The sequence below is a fragment of the Gracilinanus agilis genome, chromosome 3 (assembly GCF_016433145.1).
Source record: "Gracilinanus agilis isolate LMUSP501 chromosome 3, AgileGrace, whole genome shotgun sequence".
Lineage (NCBI taxonomy): Eukaryota > Metazoa > Chordata > Mammalia > Didelphimorphia > Didelphidae > Gracilinanus > Gracilinanus agilis.
In genome coordinates this window covers 338,661,830-338,685,987 of record NC_058132.1, presented here as the reverse complement: position 1 = coordinate 338,685,987, position 24,158 = coordinate 338,661,830, and the positions used below count along the sequence as shown (strand labels likewise).

Genomic DNA, 24,158 nt, shown 5'->3' with positions numbered 1-24,158 from the left:
TTCCTGTTTGCCTCAGTTTTCTCATCTGTAAAATGAGCTGGAGAAGGAACTGACAAACTACTCCAGTGTCTTCATCAAGTAACCCTAAATGGGGTTACAAAGAGTCAGATCAACTGAAAAAAATGACTGAACAATAAAAATTATTTGTATTAAGGATCATCTCTACAATATCCACAACACGGATTCATTTAGTCTTTGCTTGAGAAACACTAATGAGAAGAAAACCTTCTTCTGAGGCAGTTATTCCATTTTAGGACAGCTCTGAACTGGGAAATTTCCTTATGATTTATTCAATCTACCTCTCTACAACAAAACAATCACAGATCTAGAGCTGGGAAAGACCTTCAAGGCAATCTAATCTTACCTCCCTCTCAATTTTACCACTGAGGCAATTGAGGCCAAAAAATGCTGCATGACTTGCTGAAGATCATCCATGTAGTGGGTTGCAGAACCTGGGATTCCAACTAAAATCCTGGATTTCAAATCTCAATAACTCTTCCTATGTACCATGCTCCTCTCCCTCTGCCTCCACTTCTCCATTGCATCTAAGTTATGTAGCCATCCAGAATAAGTCTATCCCCTCTTCTGTGTGGTGGCCCTTCGGACATTTGAAGACAGTGAGCATGTCTTCTTCCCATCATCATTCCTTCTCTCCCCAGATCCTGCAACCCATCTTCCTGAGGCTCGATCATGAATTTGGGGCCAGAAAGACCTTAGAATTAATTGAGTCTATCCCCATTTATTTTACAGATGAAGAAACTGAGGCCAAGAGAATTTATATGACTTGCCCAAGTCATCTCAATGGTTAACAGTTGGAGATGATATTTTAACTTGAATCTTAGAACTCAAAATGTGGCAGCTTTTCCATTGAATTATTGAGGGACTTCCTCAAGGCCTTTCATAATTCATAAGTTGCCATGGCTGAAAAAGTGGCCTCTTGGTGGCCATTCCCTGGTGATACATTTCACTGGGGCTAGGTGGGCTGCTCAGCTAACGGCCAAGAGTATATACCCTTGGCAAAGATTTTGAGAACCCAGGACTTTCACCATGTCATAATAAGTCATAAGAATATGGAGGAAGGGTTAAAGTCAGAGTTTAAAAGTATAAAATAAACACTCACACCATGGGAAGGAAGACCAAACTAATATGTCACAAGTTGGAAAAGGCAGAAAATTAATCACGCTGAATAAACTATAGTGCAGATAAGGCCCATGTTTACAAGAAGCAATAAATTCTATTAGCCTGACTTGGTGATCCTACTACATAATGAGGGTTATTTATCACCAGATAATGTACAAGTTTTGTGATCTTTGGAAACATGTTCCATGTAAGCAACTGCTGTTCTATTTAGATGTTATTCAGTTAAAATAACCATAAAACGGGAAAACCCATTGCTAGTAACAATTTTTGAGGTTAGTCCTAGTTTAATGGAGCTGCAACCCTTTATAAGCACAAGTGGTGTGTCCTAGCACATACTGCTTCCAAGCATGTTGTGAAGATGTCACAGTAAACATTATTATGTATCTATCATCCATTCCACTCCTCACCAGCTATCAGCCCAAGAACAAATGCCCATCTGAGTCACCACTTCCCTATGAAGTCTTGAGACTGGACTGACCTGGCTAAGAGTGAGAGTGCCTCAAATATATACCCACTCCTATATAATTGGCCTCACCCCAGGACTTTGACCTACTAAACTGGACCATTAGAACGTAAGCTTTGAGGGCAGGGGGCAATTTTAAATTTTGTCTTTGTATCCAGTGTTTAGCAGAGTAACTGGCATATATCTTATTTATTTTTTTAGCTGAAAATTTTAAATTAAATAATTAATTTGGAATATTTTTCATGGTTACATGATTCATGTTCTTTCCCTTCCTTCCCACTCCCCTCCCCAGCCCTCCATAGCCAACGTGCAATTCCACTGGGTTTTACATGTATCACTGATCAAGACCTATTGATAATTGGCATATAGTTTTTAATCAATGCTTGTTAACTGATTATTGACCAGGCCTGGACATCCTATTAGCTACTATGGACCTACTCTCACCCACTTTTTGCTTCTTTCTCAGGGAATTGATAACCAAATAAACTTTACCTTGGCTACTACAAATGATTTAATAATCTGTGGTCATTCAACTGTTGTTTGTCTTTCCTTTTTGAGGAGAACCAATGACAGCACTCTTTACTTGCTTGTGAATTGGATTTAAGGCAGAGCTGCATTAAATCATTACATCATTAGCCTTACCCTCTCTTCTGGAGTTATCAAAGTCCAGTGCAAGATGATAGGACATGGTCCAGGAAGCAGTGGATAGCCTTGGCTTCTTCAGTGTCCCACCTAGCTCTGCTTCGGTTACTTTCATGGCCATTGGAACAAATTGTTGTCAGGGGAAGTTTTCACATACTTGGGGTAGTCACCTTCCTAACTCACCAATGGCTTTGAGGTCTATCAGTTACCCTAGACCTAATATAGCCTGTCCACTGAGACAGTTTTGCCAGGTGTGGCTGCCATGCATGCTATGGTTTCTTGGAGCCATGGGTGAGAGTTGGGTGAAAGGCCTATACCAAAGGTGGATGAGCAACTCTGAAAAGGGCTCAACAAGTCCCTACTCCAGAGGTACTAGTTCTCCCAGAATATTCCATAAGTCCCCAAAATTCCATAGTGGCTTGCCATTTCTTTCTTCGGTTCATTTTACAGATGAGGAAACTGAGGCAAATAGGGCTAAATGACTTGCCCAGGGTCACACAGCTAGTAAGTGTCTGAAACTGGATTTGAACCCATGAAGATTAGTCTTCCAGACTCCACACCAAAACAACTGGATGACAATAGGCACTCTACCCACTGTGCCATCTAGCTACCCTGGGTCATCCTATAGTTCCACACAGAGTCCTATGGTTTGAGCAGTAAGCTGCATAAGGAAAAGATTGTTCCCTGACCATCACTCTTTGCCTCTACTTTCCCATTCATGTCAGCAACATCCCTCTGGAGATCTTACCTTACTCTTCTTGCCACAGTACCTGATGGATGCCCTATTCAATTGTTAACAAACTGCCCTTCTTGTGACTTCCTTCCAAAATTTGTTCTGAATACATTTTGCATTTACTCATATGTGTAGATGTTGTTTCTACCTTTGATAGAATATAAACTGTAGGGGGGCACCTTTTTTCACTTTGTATCCCCAAAATGTAGCCCAATGGCTGGCACATAATCAGCTTGCTGAATTTTTGTTCAAAGTTTTTCATAGACTGAAATAAACCCCACAACTTAAAATGATAACAACTTGGGTCTTTTCTGTATTTGCCAAGAATAAGAATGGAGGAACCCAAGAAAGAAAGGTAGTAGTGAGAGAAGAAAGGTTATTCAGCAATAGCAGACCCCACCCTGTACCCCATCTCTGTCCAAAGTAGAAGCTGAAAGATTAAGTCCATCAAATGCATTATTTATTAAGTACCTACTATGCTCCAAAGACTAAGCCCTGGATATACAAAGAAACGTAGAAGACAACCTCTTCTCTCAAGGACAATCTCTCTATTTTAATGGAGGAGATGATATGCAAACAAATATATACAAACAGAAGCAGTCAGGTGCTGCAGTGGATAGAGCACTGGACCAGGAGTCAGGAAGACTCGTTTTGTGAGTTCAAACTCGGCCTCAGATATTTACTAGCTGTGTGACCCTGGGAAATCATTTAATCCTGTTTGCCTCAGTTTCTTCATCTGTAAAATGAGCTAGATAAGAAAATGGCAAACCACTCCAGTATCCTTGCTATGAAAACCCCAAATGAGGCCCTGAAGAGTAGGACACAACATCGTCTACACCAGATGTACACAAAGTTAACTGGAGATAATCAATGGCAGGAAGGCGTTAGCATTAAAGGAGATTGGGAGAAGGTTCCTTATAGAAGATGAGATTTTAATTGAGGCTTTGAAGAAAGCCAGAGAAGCCAGGAAGCAGAGACAGGGAGGAAGAGCATTCAAGTCATTATAAAATTGTGATTGGGTCTAGTCTAGAGCTAAATATCTAAGCTGTACTTGCTGCAGAACTCCCAAAAGTTTTGGACCCTAGAGAATGCACAGTGGGAAGTAGGCACTGAGACCCTGCTGGGCATCTGCTTCTCGAGGGAATGCATCTGAGTTGCCAGCCTTCTAGATGTCTCTATTAAGAAGCATCTTTCTGTAATAATGGTTCCATGGAGAGATGAGTCTGCCCTGAAGTGCAGACAGCTTCAAATTGTACATGCATTTTTCTAAGACAACTCATTTAAAAGAGTAATGGAAAGGAAGGAAAAGTTACTAAATGTCTTTCAGATGCCCGACCTGATTTACTTCAGGCTCTAAGAAAAAATGCATCCTGATTTTCATGGCCAGATAACCAATTGTCAAATATATTCAATACTTTATCCTTTTTTCTAAGACCTACCTTTATATTAGGAATGGCGCAGGGGAGGGTTATAGCCATGCTGCAGATGAAAGAACTTCTGAGTGAGCTATTGTACTTGGGTCAGTCATTCACTAACAGTTTTGAACCAGTTCAAATCAAACCTGCAGATCTTTAAGATTGGGTTAATGAGGTTAGATGAGATCTGGCTTTAGGCCCCTAGTGTTCAGGGACAGAATTCACTCCCCTGCTCTGCAAGAGTAAAAGTTTGTGGGGCAGCTGGGTGGCTCAGTGGATTGAGAGCCAGGCCTAGAGACAGGAGGTCCTAGGTTTGAATCTGTCCTCAGACACTTCCTAGCTGTGTGACCCTGGGCAAGTCACTTAACCCCCATTGCCTAGCCCTGTAACAAATAAAATTAATATAGAAGGATATATATAAAAGATATTAGGGTTTAAAAAAAAAGAGTAAAAGTTTTGTGAACACATCAGCTCAGAAAGACTGCCACAAAGCAGGAGTCAACAGAATTCCCCCTTCTTGGTTCAGTCTTTAGCTGTAGGATAAGAGAGAAAGGAGTAAAAGGGGGGAAACCTCTGGAAAACGCTGAAGTCAGCTGTCTGAGTAACTGAGTCAGCATGCTCAAGACCAGACAAGCTCTTGGGAAACGAGTTTCTCTCCCACAAAAACCCCAAAAAGAACAACAGCACAAAGACCTCAAATCTGATACAAACAATTCCAGACAGGGAGTTCTAAACTAACCACTGGCGCCAAGGAACTGAGGCTTCCAACTCTGGGTACTCATCACTACTAACCCGCCCCCCCCCACACACTTAATAAAGGCCCCCTGATTCTTCTAGAGGCCAACAGCTGACACCTGAATATCAACAACATGTGCTACACACACACATACAATGATGAAAATGACACAGAAACAAGACAGAATGGACAAAGCATTTATGTAATTACTCTGGGCTTGTACTGTCAAGTCTCAAAATTCCAATGGATAAACCCTGACTTTGCCCATTAATGTCCTTCCCCGCCCTCCTTTTTTTAAAGGAAAGCTGATGAGAAAGGTGTACATATGAATTTTAGACTCACTCTCCCTGGATATGTGAATTGACAAGAGATAGGGATAGCCTCTTCTCAATGTGTATAACATGGGACTTAGAGCCAGGAAGACCTGGGTCCAAATTGCACCTTTGAACCAGAGCAGGCACTTTTCACAATTGCAATGTTCTCATTCTCTTATCCTTCCTCTCCCTCTGCTACCGACCCTTGCCATTGTTTTTACCACCATCTTCGTTGTTGCTGCTATCTTCATCATCATCTTCTTCATCTTCTTCTTCTTCTTCTTCTTCTTCCTTCTTCTTCTTCTTCTTCTTCTCCTTCTTCTTCTTCTTCTTCTTCTTCTTCTTCTTCTTCTTCTTCTTTCTTCTTCTTCTTCTTCTTCTTCCTCTTCCTCTTCTTCTTCCTCTTCTTCCTCTTCTTCTTCTCCTTCCTCCTCTTCCTCCTCCTTTCTCTTTCTTTCTGTCTGTCTCTGTCTCTCTCTCCCCACACACATACACCTCTCTCCTGCTCACCCACTCCCATATATGAGAAAATGTTTTAAAATTAAAAACCAAAAAAAAATATCATTTCAAAAAGCTATGTGGAGGGCAGCTGGGTAGCTCAGTGGAGTGAGAGTCAGGCCTAGAGACAGGAGGTCCTAGGTTCAAATCTGACCTCAGCCACTTCCCAGCTGTGTGACCCTGGGCAAGTCACTTGACCCCCATTGCCCACCCTTACCAATCTTCCACCTATGAGACAATACACCGAAGTACAAGGGTTAAAAACAAAACAAAACAAAACAAAACAAAACAAAAAGCTATGTGACCCTAAGCCAAATCATATCAGTAAGCTTCAGTTTCTTCATCTATAAATCAGAATAAGTCCCACAATACTGCCTCACAAGGTTTCTGAGAACCCATGCGATAACATTTGCAAACCATTTTGCAAAATTTAAGACACTGAATAGATTATGCCAGTTATGATTATTTTTTACAATGAACCTATGCCAGATAGAATCACTGGACTCCCCTGGCTGTAGGACCTTCTGAAAGAACGTGCATACTTGGCTATATTAGCTGTGATGTATATATACTCTACTGTACAAGCCAGTGTTCATAGCTTTGAACCTGGAGTAGCCAATGGGCCCCCCAGTCTGACCCTGGCTCAGCTCTTAGCCAGCTCACTCATACTTGGCCCAGCTGCAGGACAATGTCCACATGCAGATAAGAAGACTTGCCAGTGTTCTTCCTCGAGACAAACTCCATGAGTATTCCCTCCTGGAAATGCTTTCCTTGCTCTTTGTGTGAAGATTCTTGAGTCTGTAGTCAGAGAACTTGGGTTCAAATCCTAGCTCCGAAGACTACTTCCCTGTATAGCACTGACCAAGCCATGTTAGGTCCCTGAACATCAGACTCCTCCTATCTAAAATGAGAGGGCTGGCTCGGATGATCTCGGAGGTGCCCGCAGCCCTAGATCCATGATTCTATGATTCCCCAAGGGGTCTGAACAGTTGCTGCTTCTTTCAAATCTTTTCACATTTTCTGACCCTCGTCACATAAGGAGGAGGAGGGAGAAAGGAGAACCAAAGGGTTTTGTTTAAATGACTCATCAGAAGTCCACGAGCTTCAGAAAATCTAGACAAGAATGTCTTGGAGTATCACCTATCCCCGAGCCTTAGAGTCTTGGCAAACAGCACATGCTTCTGCTCCACCATGACAGGCATGGGTTTCCCAAAGCCACAGGATTTTCTGGGTATAGGAAGGAAGGGCTGGATAAAGATGAGGGCATCGGGCCCCAGTGTTTATGGAAGGTGGGGGGCTAGAAACTGAGACTCTGGTGAAATTCAGAAAAACAAAACCTAGCTCAAGGGCACCAAGAGTTTGGGAGGTTTGCAAGCAGCAAATCCAAACACAATGGACTCCTTCAATTATGAAATATTCTCAATTCCAAAAGGACAAGCAAAACTTTCCCTATCGAGGATCACTGAAACAACTCTGATGTGTTTCAGGTATCTCTCCTCAGGCCCTGGGCTCAGAAACCCAGGGAGAACCCTAGGAATTGTGGAGTGAGGTGACATAAACCATGAAGCATGCACAAAATCAGATTTCTCAGATGGAAACATTCCCCAGGATTCTCTCTGGCATTGATCCACTCTCTGTGGGACCCTTGTAAGGACTTAGAGAGACCACAGGATTTAGAGGAGGTAAGAAACCTAGAGGCTATCTTTCACTCTCCCTCCCCTTATTTTACACGTGAGGAAACAGAGTCCTGGAGAGATCAACTGCCTTGTATTCAAGTCATAGAACTAGCAAGGAGCAGAGCCAGGATTGGGATCTGGCCTTGACTACATCCCCAGTGCTGTTTCTGGTGCACTATGCTATCTCTAGGTTAAAACGCTTTGCAAAATATGTCCTAGAAACATAAAATTTGTTATTGTCATTATTACTACAAAGAAAAGAATTCTCATTTTAGAAGAGTATATTTTCCTATATCTTTCTTGGAAACATTTTATTGCTTAATGTTTGCTTCTACTCTCCCATGACTATCTAAAGGAAGGGAAAATACTTGAGCCTGAGCTTGGAGTCAGGAAGACTCCTCTTCCTGAGTTCACATCTGGTCTCAGACACTTACTAGCTTTGTGGCTCTGGGCCAGTCACTTACCCCTGTTTGCCTCAGTTTCCTCATCTGTAAAATGAACTGGAAAAGGAAATGGCAAACTACTCTAATACATTTGCCAAAGCATCATAGATTTAGAGCTTGTTTAGACCTTAGAGATCCATAAGTTCAACACCCCTCTCTCCCTATTTTATGACTTTAAAACCAAGGCCCAGAGTTAAAGGAACTTGCTTGTAGCCAGAGAATAAAGGGTAGATCCAAGATTTGAAAAGGTCTTCCAATACCAAAACCAGCATTCTTTCCTCTGCAGCAGGCAGCCTCCTCAGAAAGGAAGATCTTCCCATGACATTCTGCAAGCAAGGAAGCCTGCTTTATGAAAAACAGAATGGCCTGGGCCTTCTTGGCAATGCCATGTTGGATTTTAATCTGCGGCCACATGACAGAATGTTAGAAGCACTGGTTTGGGACTTAGGAGGCTTGGTTGCTAGCTTGGGCTAAAGGGCTCAGCTGCTACTCTGTGTGGCCTTGGATGAGTCATTTGGTTTCTCTAGATCTAAATTCTCTCATCTACAAAAAAAAAAAAAGGGGGGGGGTCAGACTAGGTCATCTCTAAAGTCTACTCAACTTCTCATTTTTTTTGCTACATTGGTTTAGGAGGTAATTGGCTGGTTCTTTCTGTGATGATAAAAGAATTAGCATTTGAGGGGATGCCCATGAATTGGGAGAATGGCTTAACAAGGTATAATACATGTCCTTAACACAGAGTAGGTGCTTAATAATGTTTATTGGTTGAAGAATGTGATGGAATATTATAGCAATGAAATAATGAAGAAGACGGTTTTAGAGAAACCTGAAACGATTGCTATGAACTGATGCAGAGTGAAGTAGCCAATGAGGGAATTTGTTTTGCTTGACTATACATGTTTGTAAAACTCTCTCAGTGAGGCTGAGGGTGAGGAGAAGGACCAGAAAATAAAATAACTTCTTTTATAAAGGTCATGATCTCCTGAAAAACTTATTATTTTTTAAACCCTCACTTTCTGTTTTAGAATCAATACTGTGTGTTGGTTCTAAGGCAGAAGAGCAGTAAGGGCTAGGCAAGGGAGGTTAAGTGACTTGCCCAGGGTTACACAACTGGGAAGTGTTTGAGGCCAGATTTGAACCTAGGACCCCCCATCTCTAGGCCTGGCTCTCCATCCACTGACCCACCCAGCTGTCCCCCTCCCCCCCCCCCCCCAAAACTTATGATGGGAAATGCTATCCAGCTCTAGAGAAAGAACTGTTGGAGTCGTCTTTCACATCAATGTATCTTTGGTTTTATTTTGGGGTTTTAATTATATATGGGTGTGCTTTTACAACAATGTGGAAGTATGCTTCACATGACAATAAAAATAAAATTTAAAAGTTTGCCAAAAAAGGGTCATTATCTGTACAAACCCAAGGAAGTTTACATAAGAAGTGTATTTTTTTTTGCTGCCTGTTATTATGATTCTCCTATTACTGATACCCCAATAATAGTTTCATTTTGAGGCCAAAAAATGTCATGGCCAAACTCATAGCTTCAGGGAGTAGGAATGACATTATTAACTGAATCCATAAATAAGTCCAAATTCTCATTTCAGCCAAGGTCATGAGCAGCAGTGAGAAGACAGAGCTGACAACTCTCTGGGTTCAAAATTCCACACCTAAAACATACAAGCTAGAAAGTACCTCAGGACCCCAGGCAATTGTCCACATCACAGAACACAGGTTGATTTGCATTGATAGTGATCGTTTCCTCATTTGGAGTTTTCTAAACCAGCCAGTTCTCAAAGTGTAGTCTGGCGGCCTCTACGGGGTCTGTGAGAGATGGTTTAGTGAATAGAATGCCAATCCTGGAGTCAGGAAGACTCATCTTCCTGAGTTTAAGTCTGACTTCAGACACTTACTACCTGTGTGACCCTGGGCAAAAGTTAACTGTCTGTCTCAGTTTCATTGTGTGTAAAATGAGCTGAAGAAGGAAATGGCAATTTCTCCAGTATCTTTGCCAAGAAAATCCCAAATGGGGTCATAAAGAGTTGACCCAACCAAAGCAACAACAATGACAAGACCTGTAATACCTTGTTTTTCTAATAATACTAAGATGTTTTAATTCCTAATGTGGAAAATATCAATAAGCATAAATTCTTTGTGGAGTACCCTCAAAAATATTTTAAGAGTGTAATGGGGTCTCAAGACCAAAAATTTTGAGAAGCACCATCCTAAACCAAGTAAAAAATCATAGGTTGGGACGAAAGAGTTCCCCCATCCTGGAAATATTAGAACAGAGAACGGAAGAGTTCTGAAGTTCCTCCCTGCACTAAGAGTCTGTAATTTATTGTGCAGAGCCTTCACCTTTCACCAAACAATAGTACTGGAAGAATATTTGAATTGCTTGACTTTAAGTGACTATTCAAAATTAGCCTCTGGACGTTTTTAAGGTTTGAGTCATTTGTGCATTTGAAGCCCTCACAAACTGAAGCCTGGCCCCTTCCTACCTTTCTAGTCCCAAAGCTTTCCGCCCTTCCTACAAGCCTATTTGCTGTTCCTCCTATAGGCTGTTCTTTCTCCCATCTGCATCTTTTCATTGGTTATCCCCCATGCCTGGAATGTTCTCCATCTTCACTCTTCTCATCTCTACTTTTAGCTTTCCTGGTGTTTTTCAAAACTTAGCTCAAAATTCCTTCCCTTACTACATCCCCTCAGCCCCAGAAGGTAATCCTTGGGGATTACCTTCCACTTATACACTATAGATCTTAATGCTACATTTTTAAAAACAACCTTTATCTTCTGTCTTGCTTCATACTGGTTCCAAGGCAGAAGAGCAGTAAGGCTAGAGAATGGTGGTTAAGTGACTTGCCCAAGGTCATACAGTTAGGTAGCTACATTTTTATTTCCATGTTGTTTCTCTCATTCTAGTTCCTTAAAGGTAGAACTTATGTTTATATTTTCCATTGTATCCTCAGAACATGGAAGGTAGGTGGCACAGTGGATAAAGAGCCGGGCTTGGACTCAGGAAGATGAGTTCCTGAGTTCAAATCTGGCTGCAGACACTAGTAGTGTGACCCTGAACAAGTCACTTTACTCTGGTTGCCTCAATTTCGTCATCTATAAATATAAACCAGAGAAGGAAATAACAAGCCACTCTAGTATCTTTGCCAAGAAAACCCCAAATGGGGCCATGAAGAGTTAGCCACGACTGAAAAATGAATGAGCAACAACTGAGCACAGTGCTTGGCACTTGGCACTTGCTGACTATCCCACAAGATTCTAGAAACTCTGACTTAGTGACTCTTCTTTCTAAATTTTGACTCTTCCTTGATTTTTTTTCCCAATCAGCAAGCTCAAGAAGCCATAAATTGGATAGGCTATAACAAATCTTGGCTAAGGGTTACATAAGCAAATGTCAAGTTGTAAAGTGCTAGGCATTTTGGGTACCAAGAAGTTCTTTATTCTGAAGAATAAATATTTCTTTACTATTTCTCCCAGACCACAGCATACTCCACGGCCCAGACTTACTTCCTCAATGATCAGGATTTCTCAGTTTCTGTTCTGTTCTTGAAATTCTTCTGTGCCTATACATTATCAGGCTTTTTTGATACATTAGATACAAATGCCAAATTGTTTTCAGGTAGCAAAGAACAGTAGAGAGAGCACTGTTCTTGCAGTTCGGAAGACCTGAGTTCAAATCCTATATTAGACATGAATTAGCTTGTTTAACTCTGGACAAGTCACTTAAGAGCTCTGTGCCTCAGTGTCTTCACCTGTAAAATAAACAAGTTGGGCTCAGAGATCTCCAAGTTCCTATCTAAGTATAAATGTATAATCCTGTCTTGCCCCCGTCCATCTCTTTCTATTTCTGTTATTGTTGTTTTGTCTTAAGAGATAGCTCTCTGGGAGGGAGGAAAAGAGGATAAAATTGGGAAATATAGGTGACGTAAAAACAAGATTAGAGAAGGAAAGAGCAAACCACTCCAGTATCTTTGCCAAGAAAATACCAAATGGAAAGAAAAGAAAACCCCAAATGGGGTCACAAGGAGTTGGACATGACTGAAATGACCGAACAACAAAAACAAGCTGACAGTAAAATTTTACCTAATTTTTTAAAAAGTTGTTCCATACCCACTATCACTTTTGCTAAAACCACTTTTTTTTTTCTTTGACTCCTTATAAAACTAAGGATTCTCTCCTTGGAGATGTTTCTTGTCTTCATATATTTAGAGGGCTCTCTTATAAAAGGGAAATAAATTTGTTGCGTGTTGTTCCAAATAGACTGAAAGGAGGCAGCAAGGTGGCTCAGTAGATAGAGTGCTGGGTTCAAATTTGGCCTCACTAGCTGTGAGACCCTAGACAATTCACTTAACTTCTGTTTGCCTTAATTCACTAGAGAAAGAAATGGCAAACCACTCCAGTGTCTTTGCCAAGAAAACCCCATATGGGGTCACAACAAGTTGGGCATGACTACTAAACAACAACAGACTCAAACAAGAATCTATAAGGAGGGTAAAATGGGCAGCTAAGGTGCTCAGGGGATTGAGAGCCAGCCTCAGAGACAGGAAGTCCTGGATTCAAATGTAGCCTCAGACCACACCTCAGTCGTTTAAATCCCACTGCCTAGTCCTTAACTCTCTTCTGCCTTGGAACCAATACAAAGTAAGGGTTTAAAAAAAAGAGCCTATAAAGAAGTCACCTTCGCGCGCGCGTGTGTGTGTGTGTGTGTGTGTGTGTGTGTGTGTGTGTGTGTGTGTGTGTGAACTTTCAAACACCAAACAATCAAACTGATAATAATAGCTGAATTGAGCCATCAAACTGAGTCATTAAGCAATCGACTGATAACAGCTGTCTGGCATTGGTGGTTTTCAAAGACCCCTTTTCAGGGATGCAACACATGAGATTCTTTTTTTTTTAAACCCTTATCTTCCATCTTAGAATCAATGCCATGTATTGGTTCCAAGGCAGAAGAGCAGTTAAGGGCTAGGCAATGGGGGTTAAGTGACTTGCCAAGGGTCATATGGGTAGAGAATAGTTGAGATTCTTAGGTTAGCTGGTAGTTGAAAATAGGTCTTACAAGTTCCATCCTAGTTTCAAGACTTTTTTTTTTAAAATGTCTTCTAAATTATCCCTTTGGATGACTAGAACAGGGAAATAGAACAGGGTTTTCTGTGCACTAGGCACCAACTAAATGATCACTATTTCATTCTTTCTTCCCCTAGGAAATAAGTTATTTTTTATTTACTTAATTAATTTTGAATATTTTCCCATGGTTAAATGATTCATGTTCTTTCCCTCTCCTCCTCCCTCTGGGTTTTATCATTGTTCAAAACCTAGGAAATCGGTTGTGGTAGAAATTCCCATCAGCACTGCCACTGCCCACATCCCTGAGACAATGAAATCCTATTACCCCATATCTGGAGTTGGGAGGACCTTCAGAAGCTATCTAGATCAACCCTCTTGTTTTACAGACGTGTAAACTGAGGCCCAACCTGGTAAGTAACTTGCCTAAGGTCAGTAGGTAATAAGTGCTTGAGGCAAGTTCTTTCCACCTGGAGGGAAGAGGGGAAAGAGGGGGAGCATCCAACAGGACCCAGAAGGTAGTAAGCCTATTTGGGCGACCCATTTCCCTGCCTTTGAGGCCCCCAGCAAAGCAGAGGTCACACACCTACCTGAACAGAGGACCCCTTTATTTCTGGCACAGGAAAAGTTGTCACACTCGCAGAAGGGGCCGTAGATCTTCCCGAATTCGCTCTCGTAGCAGGAGCACTGGTTGCAGCTGCATTCCCCACGCCCGCTGCACAGCGGCTTGCCCTCGGTCTCCCGGCACAGATTCTGGTAGAGGTCCCGGTTCTCTCCCTCCTGGCACTCGCACTTGGAGCCCAGATAGCTAGGGTGGCACTCGCAGGTGCCGCAGGTGTACGTCCCGTTCCCGCTGCACCGGGGGCTGTCTTGCTCCGTCCTGCTGGCGCAGCTGCATGAGCAGTTGTAGGTTACCACGAGCTCCAGGGCATCCCGGAACCCCACCGGTCTCAGGGTGAACGTGTGCACGGTGTCTCGGGAAGGGCAACTCCGGGCTTCCACGGACACCTCAAATGATACCTGAGTAGGTAAGAAGCGAGAAAACGTACAATGACTCTAAGGAGACAAGCAGGAAGAACGATAAAAACCAGAGAGTGAGGAGGAGAAAGGATGAGCCAGCGTGGCCCCTAAGGGCAGCTCCCTCCGTGGGCTGAAGCTTAGGAGCCTGGAGAGGGACTCTGGCTATGGAACACCACCTGTGAGGTCAATCAGAAACTGGCTGGACGATGGTTTTGCTCAATTCTTGAGTTTTTTTGTTTGTTTGTTTGTTTGTTTTTAATACAACTGCTAAAAGTGAAGGCTCTATAGTTAGGGGAACGGATGAGGAAGTCTATTTGGTGATATAAAAACAAAAACTATGGAGAAAATTTAAGGAGGCAGCTGGGTAGCTCAGCAGATTGAGATCTAGACCTAGAGACCCAAGGAGTGATTTGGGGCAAGTCACTTAACCCCCCCCTGCCTAGCCTTTTCTGCTCTTCTGCCTTAGAACTAATACATGGTATTGATTCTTAAGACAGAAGGTAAGGGTTGTTTGTTTGTTTGTTTTTAAAGAAAGAAAAACTTTAAAAATGAAATTGGGATGGAATTGATCCTGCAATTTAACTGGGATTGTTGTTATTGTTAAGTCTTGTCTGACTCTGTGACACCATTTGGAGTTTTCTTGGCAAAGATACTGAAGCCGTTTGCCATTTCTTTCTCCAGCTCATTTTACAGATGAGGAAACTGAGGCAAAGTCAAGTCACACAGCTAGAGTCTTGAGGATAAAATTTATCCACAGAAGGATAAATCTTACTGACTCTAGGCCTAGCACTCTATCTGCTGGAAACTGCAGATGAGGAAAATTACTCCTCCCTGGCAGATTGACACCTGTTCCATAACTTTTCATCACCTAGGACACTAGGTGGGCAAATGACCCATCCATAGGCCCATTGCCAGTAATGTATGGGAGGCAGGATTTAAACTCGGGTCTTTCTGACTCTCAGACCAGATCTCCAAACACTTAGCTACATAAGGTCTTTAAAAAATTAATAGAATTAAAATCTTTAAAAAAAAAAAAAAAGATAAGCATTGACACATAAATGGAGCTTGGAAATTTACAGCTGTCCTTTGAACAACTTACCTAATTGCTTACTGAAGCCCAAGTTCTTTTTATTACACTTGCCTGACACATTTAAGTGCTTAATAAATATAAAAATATCTATTTATCCATCTATTGTATGTTGCTCTTCATACAACTACTCAGGAAGGCAGAATAAAACTGCCCTAAGGGAGAGTCTGACAAAAGTATCAGGGGAAGAAAAGGACACCTGAATCAGGAATAAGGAAAAGTTACAAGAAGTCTGACTCAATTCAAAGTGTATTTATTAATCACATACTATAATCAGGGGTACACAGGGATGCACAGACAAAATGAAAAAATCTTTGACCTCGAGGAAGTTTAAATCTACTTGTAACTAACATTTGAGATTATCCTGAGAGTATCTCCATGGAGGACATGGGACAGCCTGGAGCTGTGGACAGAGGACAGAGTAAAAATTCCTATAAAATTAGGGCCTTGAACTAGTCTAAAAATTCTTAACCTTCTCCATGTCATGGACTCCTTTGGCAGTCTGGGAGAAGCCGTGTGTGTGTGTGTGTGTGTGTGTGTGTGTGTGTGTGTGTGTGTGTGTGTGTATGTGTTGGAAAGTGGGGGAAGAACTGTTTTTTTGTAAATCACTCACAAGTATGATTTTAAAAGGATTCGCAATTGACAAGTTTCATCATTAGTTCCCAACTCACATTTAACAGCAGCGGTATTAGTCTGGTTTGCTTATACATGCCAGGTGTTCTATGGCATCATCAAAGATAGAGGCGCAAACCAGATTTGAGGACAAAGCACTGAAGGAATTAACTATTTGGAAAGTCTATGTTTTTAAAGGCATAAAATAAAATAATAGGCTTAAAGAAGAAACCAATTCTATTGAAATACAGTTATAAAAATGCTTAGGTAAAATGTCAGTCTTGATATGACTGATAGGGAGACATGAACAGATATTTCTAGAGTCTCATCCCTAGTCCCTTCACCAAGTGAAACTTGAATTTCTTCCAGGAAGGGAAGCAGGAGGCTGGGGTCAGAGGCTGGCCACTCTACTTTCCTCAGAGAGAGGGGCTAGAATTATACCTACCTTTTCCCTTAAGTATTAATAGTGTAGGAGAAGTAACTATATGGTTCAAGTTAACTTCTAATTGCTACTCATTAATGAAGAAAGGAAGGTCTCAAGCTTTATATCCAAGTCACAGGTTCCTTCCCACCAAGTGTCAGTTTTATAATTTAACACACATAGAAAATAGCAAAGAAATCCATTTATCCAAGGTGAGAGCAATATTGAAATCAGAGAAAGTATATATATGAGAATACAAGAGAGCATCAAGTCAAGATGGCAAAATAGTCACAACTGTCAAACCTTCCCACAAAACTCTCCTACAAGAGGACCACAGAAAATTCCACATCAAATTCTGAGCAAAAAAGCTATCAAAAAGTCCCAGGGAATTATTTTTCCAGTCCAGAGCAGCTTAGCAAGACAGAGAAGATGGTGAACACTATGGTAGGGACTGGCCAAGAATGTAGAAGCACCAGCTGTGGAACACTGGGCCTGCCCAATGTACAGGGATAGTAAGGGAAAGATTCCAGGAGACTTCTGTGCTAGCACTGGGTACAGGATAAGGTGCCAAAATCAAGAAATAGGCTGGAAAAATGAGCAAACAACAAAAAGAGAATCTAAGCAAAAATAAAAGCTTCTCTGGAGATAGGGAAACTCAAGGCACAAATTCAGAAGAAAACAGTGACTTTAAAACATCTTCAAGCAAAGTTTCAAAGAAAAATGCAAGTTTGAACATAAACCCAACAAGAATTACTAGAAGAAGTAAAAAGATTTTGAAAAGAGCAAATGATTAATTTTTAAAATATAATAAGAACAATAGAAGAAAAAATGGAGAAAGAAATGATAGCTACGGGAGAATATATGGCAAACAATACAAATTGAAGGAGCTCTTCTATTGGAAGTGGATTACCTCAGTTTAGCCAAAATGGAGAGAGTCCTAAGTCTCACTCTTAGGGGAAAATCTCAAGCAAAGCAAGTGGGGAAGGGGAGGGGGGGACATAATAGAGATTTCCAGCTCTAGTCATGTCAGTTTTTTCCAGCAGCCTCTTTCTCTTAAAGCAACTGCAAGAGAAGTTGTCATAGTCCATCTTTTTTCATGAAGCAATCTCTTACCACCAGTAGGAAGATGTCCCATACAATTGACCTTTGAAGTCAAGGGTTACATTTAAGAAGGAAGTTCATAGATGTCAGCTTAAGAAGCTCCAAATTTTAGCCCCTCTTTAAGGGCCCTTTCATCTCTTAAATTTCACAGCAGTTGGCTTACAGAAAAGAATAAAAAATTCAGGGAAAGAAAATGAAAAATCCCATTTGTCCTTATTTCTTAATGCATTGTTTACAATCACTACTTCTTTCTTTGTACAAATAAATTCACCCCCTTTAAGAAACATTCATTGTACTTTTTGAGTTTAAGTTTCTTTTTTTTTATTTTTCTTTCACTTCCTTCACATGTTGAACATTAACACAAACAACAATGTGTTGTGTATGTGTCATAAAAGCTGGGCTGACTTTAAAATAAAACCTCTGGCCTGATGAGCCCACAGCTGTATAAAAGCTGACCCTTTGGAGTCAAACATCTGCCAGAGCTTAGAATGTGTAAAGCTAATTATATTATTGGAATGTCTAACAAGTAGGAATTTTTTTATAGCCTATTAAAATTTTTGAATGGTTTTCAAAATAAATCTACAAATCAAGGAGTAGCCTTGAAAGGAGAAGGGTTAACTCCTTCAATCTGAGGAAAAGGCAGAAAAAAAGAAAGGCAGTCTGAGATTTGGTGGATAGTGGAGAGAACTGATGTAAGAGAGCCATCTTAATGATAAAAGCTTATATTTATGTAGAGATTCAGAATTTGCAAGTCATTTTCTTCACAATAAGCCTTTGTGATAGGGAAATGTTCTTATTCCCATTTTATTGGTGAGAAAATTGAATCTCAGGGGATTATGTGAATTCATCAAAATCATACAACTAGTAATGAAAAGATCCAGGACTTGAACTCAGATCTTCTAGGTCAGAATCCAATGCTTTTCCCATAATACTGAAGAGGCAGCAAAAAGTTGGAATCTTAAAAAGATGAGAGAAAGGTTTGGAATAATCATTGTGGAGAATTCAATAGGGAATCAACAAGACATTGTCTATAAATAGTAAGGGAGCAATTGAGGACCCTCCACAGCATGAATCTGTTGTATATGCCATCAAGCACCATCTTGTCTCTTTCTCCTTCAATGCTTGTCACCAAGAGGACTGACAAAGATCCCAGATCTAAAGTGGAAGTGACTTCAGAGATCATCTAGCTCAGATGATCCCTCCTTACAGCTGAGGACCAAAGAAAGTAAGTGACTTTCCCAAGGTCACACAGGGTGGAAGTGGCTGAGCCAGGATTTGAACTATAAATCTTAATTAAATGCTTGCTCTCAGGGACCATGCTGTATACTAGTTGGAATAATATCACTGTAAAGACAAAGCCTGTATCTATATTAGGCAGGAAGTCAAATGAAGCCAGAAAGGAGTAGGGACAGGAGAATGGAAAAGTTCAAAGCACCAGGAGTCACAATGAGGGATGCTGAAGAGCAAATTCTCAGCACCAAGGACAATGGGAGAAAAATTAAGACAAAGATGCTGCTGGCAAATAGAGGAAATACACGTTGGATATTTAAAAAAAATTTTTAAACCCTTACCTTCTGTCTTAGAATCAATACTGTGTATTGGTTCAAGGCAGAAGAGTGTAAGGGCTAGGTGATGGGGGAGAAGTGACTTGCTCAGGGTCACACAGCTAGGAAGTGTCTGAGGCCAGATTTGAACCCAGCACTTCCTATCTCTAGGCCTGGATTTCTATTCCCTAAGCCACCCAGCTGCCCCCTGGGATATTTAATTTTTTTTAATACTTTTTTATATTCACATCACTATCTCTTCCCAATGACTTCCTCTCCTCCGTGCCTCATAGAACCATCAATTAAGTATAGTCAAATAAATCAAGTTAGATGCTTTAAAGAAGGAAAATGGACTGCTGGACTTAAAATAAGGAAGACCTGAATTTGAATCCTACTTCAGACACTTACTACTGAGTTAACTCACTCTCTGAGTCTACTCAGTAAAGTTCAGGGGATGGGGGTGATGGATTCAATAGCTTCTTTTTTTTTTTTTAAACCTTTACCTTCTTAGTATCGTTTCTTCTTTTTTTTAACCCTTATCTTCCATCATAATTTTAATATAGTATATTGGATCCAAGGCAGAAGAGGTAAAGGCTAGGTAATGAAGGTTAACCCAGGAAACTTGCCCCGGGTCACATAGCTAGGGAGTGTCTGAGGTCAGTTTTGAACCCAGGACCTCTCATCTCTGGGCCTGGCCGTCAATCCACTAAGCCACCTACTTGCCCCTTTTAGTATCAATTCTAAGGCAGAAATGCTTTAAGGGCTAGATGCCCAGGATCACACAACTAGGTAGGTCACACACCTACCATGTGCTACCCAGTTGCCCTGACTCAGTGGCTTCTAAGGTCCAAAGAGATCTGTTTGTTTAGAAAGATAATTAGGGACAAGACAGGACTGTGTTGGTGAATGACTGAAAATGATCATAAGTGGATTTTAAAAGTCTGGGAACCACAAAGCCAGGCCATCAAGAAAGGCTGTCACCATTATGTTGAAGGCACCAAAGAACGTTATGGAAGAGAGAGGAGAGAGGGAAATTGTAAGCCTGATGCTAAAGTCATTAAGGAAGGGGAAGGTTTCCTGAAGGTGATGAAAAAGGGGGAAAAATGTTAGAACTGAATGGCTAAAACTTCAAAAAGACTGCTGAGTGATGGCAGCAGTGGGGGTAGCAAGAAACAAAACCCAGATTATTTTATTATATTCTCCTTAATGAAACCAAACAAGAGGCAGTTCCTGCCCTATTTTACATTCCAAGCTCAGGTCAGCTGCAGGCGTTTACTCTTACCCACAGCAGACTGGTGGCCCAGTGGATAGAGAGCCACGCTTGGAGTCAGGAAAGACATCTTTTTCAGTTTATATCTGGCCTTAGATACTGACTAGCTGTGTGACCCTGGACAAGTCCTTTCACCCTGTTTGCCTCAGTTTTCTCATCTGTCAAATGAGCTAGAGAGGGAAATGGCAAACCACTTCAGTATCTTTGCCAAGAAAACTCCAAATAGGGTCACGAAGAGACAGACACAACTGAAAATGACTAAACAACAAAACCTAAATTATAGTATAGATTTATATTTAGCATATATAATGTATATACTAAATATAATGTAAATACAAATTATATATACTAAAATAAATAGATGTAAATTTATATTTGGTATATGTGATATATTATATATAGTATATAATTATAGTATGGCAATAATAGAGCTATTTTTAGAGATCTCAAAGGCCAACAACTTTAAGGCGCATACAACATACTAGATATTAGCAGCATTTTAAAGTAACTTTTTTAAAAACCCTTACCTTCCATCTTATAATCAATATTGTGGATTGGTTCCAATGCAGAAGAGCAATGGGGGGTGTTAAGTGACTTGCCCAGGAGATCACCTAGCTAAGAAGTGTCTGAGGCCAAATTCGAACCCAAGACCTCCTGTCTCTAAGCCTGACTCTCAATCTACTAAGCCACCTACCTGCCCCCTTTAAAGTAGCTTCTGCAGAGCATATTCAAGCAAAGCACATTTTCTAGATTCTTTCAATAGGGCATACGTCCTGCGAAAAGATTTCTATTCTAGATCTTTTACAGACAGGCCACTGAGTCTCTTCCTGAAGAGGTACTAACAGCACCCCATCTTCCCTCACCACTTGAGGAGGCTCTAAGGGGTTCCAGAGAAACCCCTCTGAAGCAAGGAGCTCGATGGAGAGCTTTGCCCACCACCACGGTGTGTAATAAATAGGATTCCAGCTCTGGCTCTTTCCATGGGCTATCCTAGTGCTTGGAAAAAAGGCAAGCCCTGGCTGTGTTTGCCAGATGGCAGTGCAAGCCTGGAGCCCAGAAGCTGGTCACACCTCACCGTCAAAAGGAAAACAAACACAAAATGACTTATTTTCATTCCTCCGGTTGGGAACCCAGAATGCCAGTGATTTCTCTCTGCCTTCTCTCTCAGTTTTCTTGACCATGTCGTATTCCTCTTGGTATACCTCACAGCCCTCAGCAATGTACTTTTTTTTAACCCTTACCTTCTCTCTCAGGATCAATACTGTGTGTTGGTTCCAAGGAAGAAGAGTGGAAAGGGCCAGGCAATGGGGCAATGGGGGTTAAGTGACTTGCCCAGGGTCACACAGCTTTAGGAAGTGTCTGACAACAGATTTGAACTCAGGAAGATGAGTCTTCCTGACTCCAGGCTCTGCAGGCACTGTAACTACTGCATCACCTACCTTTCCCTACCTGGCAAGTAGTAGATGCTTAATAAATGTTTATTGATTGATCAGTCCCCGGTTTTATTATTCATTGGAATTTTGATCTTTCTAAATAATTATGAAGTATTAGAAAGACTGAGGAGACAGAGAGCCAAGATTTTCAGAAGATATGACTACTAGTCTGGTGCCTGGTTGTTGTTATTGAATTATTTCCAGTTGTGTCCAACTCTACATGACTCCTTTTGGGGCTTTTTTTGGGGAAAGGCACTGGAGTGGTTTCCCATTTTCTTCTTTACTTCCTTGCAACATAGCAGATGCTCAGTGAATGCTCTCTGAATTGAACTGAATGTCCCAACTGAACCACAGGAATACAGAGGAAATAAATGGAGAACATACTTTTCTCTCAGAGAAAACTATCCCACCACTGGATGAGTAAACAGAGGAAGATTCACTATGGCATTAATATGTGCCACTGATTCAGATTGAGGTGGATCTAAATAGAGCACAAAGCCTTAAAACGAAATCTCCTAAAGGCTTTAGGAGATAGGCATATACCAACAAATAATCATGATACTAGGCTGTATAAGTTAGATTGGGGGGGAGGGGGGAGGGAGGTTGAGGATGCTATATTTGAACCAACAGGAAAACTGCTTTAAAGTAAATAAGGAGGGGGCAGCTGGGTAGCTCAGTGGATTGAGAGCCAGGCCTAGAGACAGGAGTTCCTAGGTTCAAATCTGGCCTCAGATACTTCCTAGCTGTATGACCCTGGGCGAGTCATTTAACTCCCATTGCCTAGCCCTTACTGCTCTTCTTCTTTGGAACTGATATGCAGTATTGATCCTAAGATGGAAGATAAGGGCTAAAAGAAGTTTTTATAAAAGGGTTAAAAAATACACAGTATTGATTCTAGGATAGAAGGTAAGATTTTTTAAAATAAAGAGGAAATAAGAAGCAAAAGATAAAATGAAATTCTGTGGGATTAGGAATATAAGGACCAAGTCTGTTCCTAGAGAAGTCTTGAGGGAAGAAAAAAGAAGTTTCCACTCTTATTTGTAGAGATGGAGGATTATGGATATGGAATAGTCTATATATTCTTAAACATGATGAATGTCAATTGTTTTTACTGAATGATTTTTTTATCTTTGTTAGGAGGGATGACATTTTGGGTAAAAGAAAAGGGAAGAATGAATTTGGAAATGAAGGTGATGTAAAAATCAAAGGTACCACTAAAAATGAAATTTAAAAAATGAGAATAAATGGAGAGACGATCAGGTATCACTTCTGTGTCTTTTCATTTTTCTCTAGGTGACCTTTACTTGTCAGAGTGTGAGATACTGAAATGTTGGCCTGCTTTCTCTGACTGCCTGGTAAGGCAGAGACTATCTGAGTAGGTCATGAGCCAGTATGAATTCTCAGTCATATGATAGATTAATTATAATCCTCAGCATCTAACCTGAAAGCAGTTGGCTCTGAGACTAACTCAAGCATTTCTTGAATTTAGAGTCTCTCTTCAGCCCTTGACCTTCCTTCCTTTCTTCGTCCATTCAAATCAACAAACATGCATTAAGCATCTACTATGTACAGGAAACAGCTCTAGGGCTGTTATTGTTTCTTCCCTGTTGGAGGAAGCAACAATTACTTCTTATATTCTTATAGGACTTTCAGCTCTAGGAAAAGCATTCATATCTAGTTATGGGCAGGTAGGCTTGGCTCAGAGTCAGGAAGACTCATGAGTTCAAACCTGGCTGCAGACACTTACTAGCTAGGTGATCCTGCACAAGTCACTTAAACTCATTTGCCTCAGTTTCCTCATCTGTCAAATGAGCTGGAGAAAGAAATGGCAAACCCTTCCAGTGTCCAGTGTCTTTGCCAAGAAAACCCCGGATGGGGTCACAGAGAGTTGGATAAAGTTAAAAATGATTGAATAATATCTAGTTATAGATCTTTGACAATCAATGTGCATTTATTAAATGTTAACTCTATGCCAGGTAATATGCCAAGCACTGGGGATACAAAGAAAAAGCAAAAATAGTCCCTGCCCTCAAGGAGCTTCCATTTTAATGGAGGAGGCAACAGGCATAAAGAGAGATGTACAGAGTTATATATCAAGCAGATACAAGATGGCCTTAAAGAAGAAGATACTAGAAAGTTGAGCCATTTAGCAAAGACCTTCTGGGGGATGGATTGCTTGAGTGAATTTTAATGGAAGCCAGAGATTCTAAGAGGTAGAGATGAGAAGGAAAAGAATACCAGGATGGGGAATAGCCTATGAAAAAGGTATGGGATGAGCAGCTAGATGGCTCAGTGGATTGAGAGCCAGACCCAGAGATGGAAGGTCCTGGGTTCAAATCTGGCCTCAGGATACTTCCTAGCTGTGTGACCCTGGGAAAGGCATTTAACTCCAAATGCCTAGCTTTACTGCTTTTCTGTCTTGGAACTGATAATCAGTATTGATTCTAAGACAGAAGGTGAGAATTTAAGAAAGAAAGAAAGAAAGAAAGAAAGAAAGAAAGAAAGAAAGAAAGAAAGAAAGAAAGAAAGAAAGAAAGAAAGAA

General features: G+C 41.0%; 1 protein-coding gene across 1 annotated transcript in view; it reads right to left on the bottom strand.

Annotated features, from left to right (window-relative positions):
* The window catches only part of ITGB5 (integrin subunit beta 5), a 201,803-nt gene that overhangs the window by 54,962 nt on the left and 122,683 nt on the right, over positions 1 to 24,158 (bottom strand). Inside the window, exon 13 of the mRNA XM_044670031.1 lies at positions 13,718 to 14,147. Coding sequence (XP_044525966.1) covers positions 13,718 to 14,147 — 430 coding nt within the window. The remainder of the gene's footprint in view (positions 1 to 13,717; positions 14,148 to 24,158) is intronic.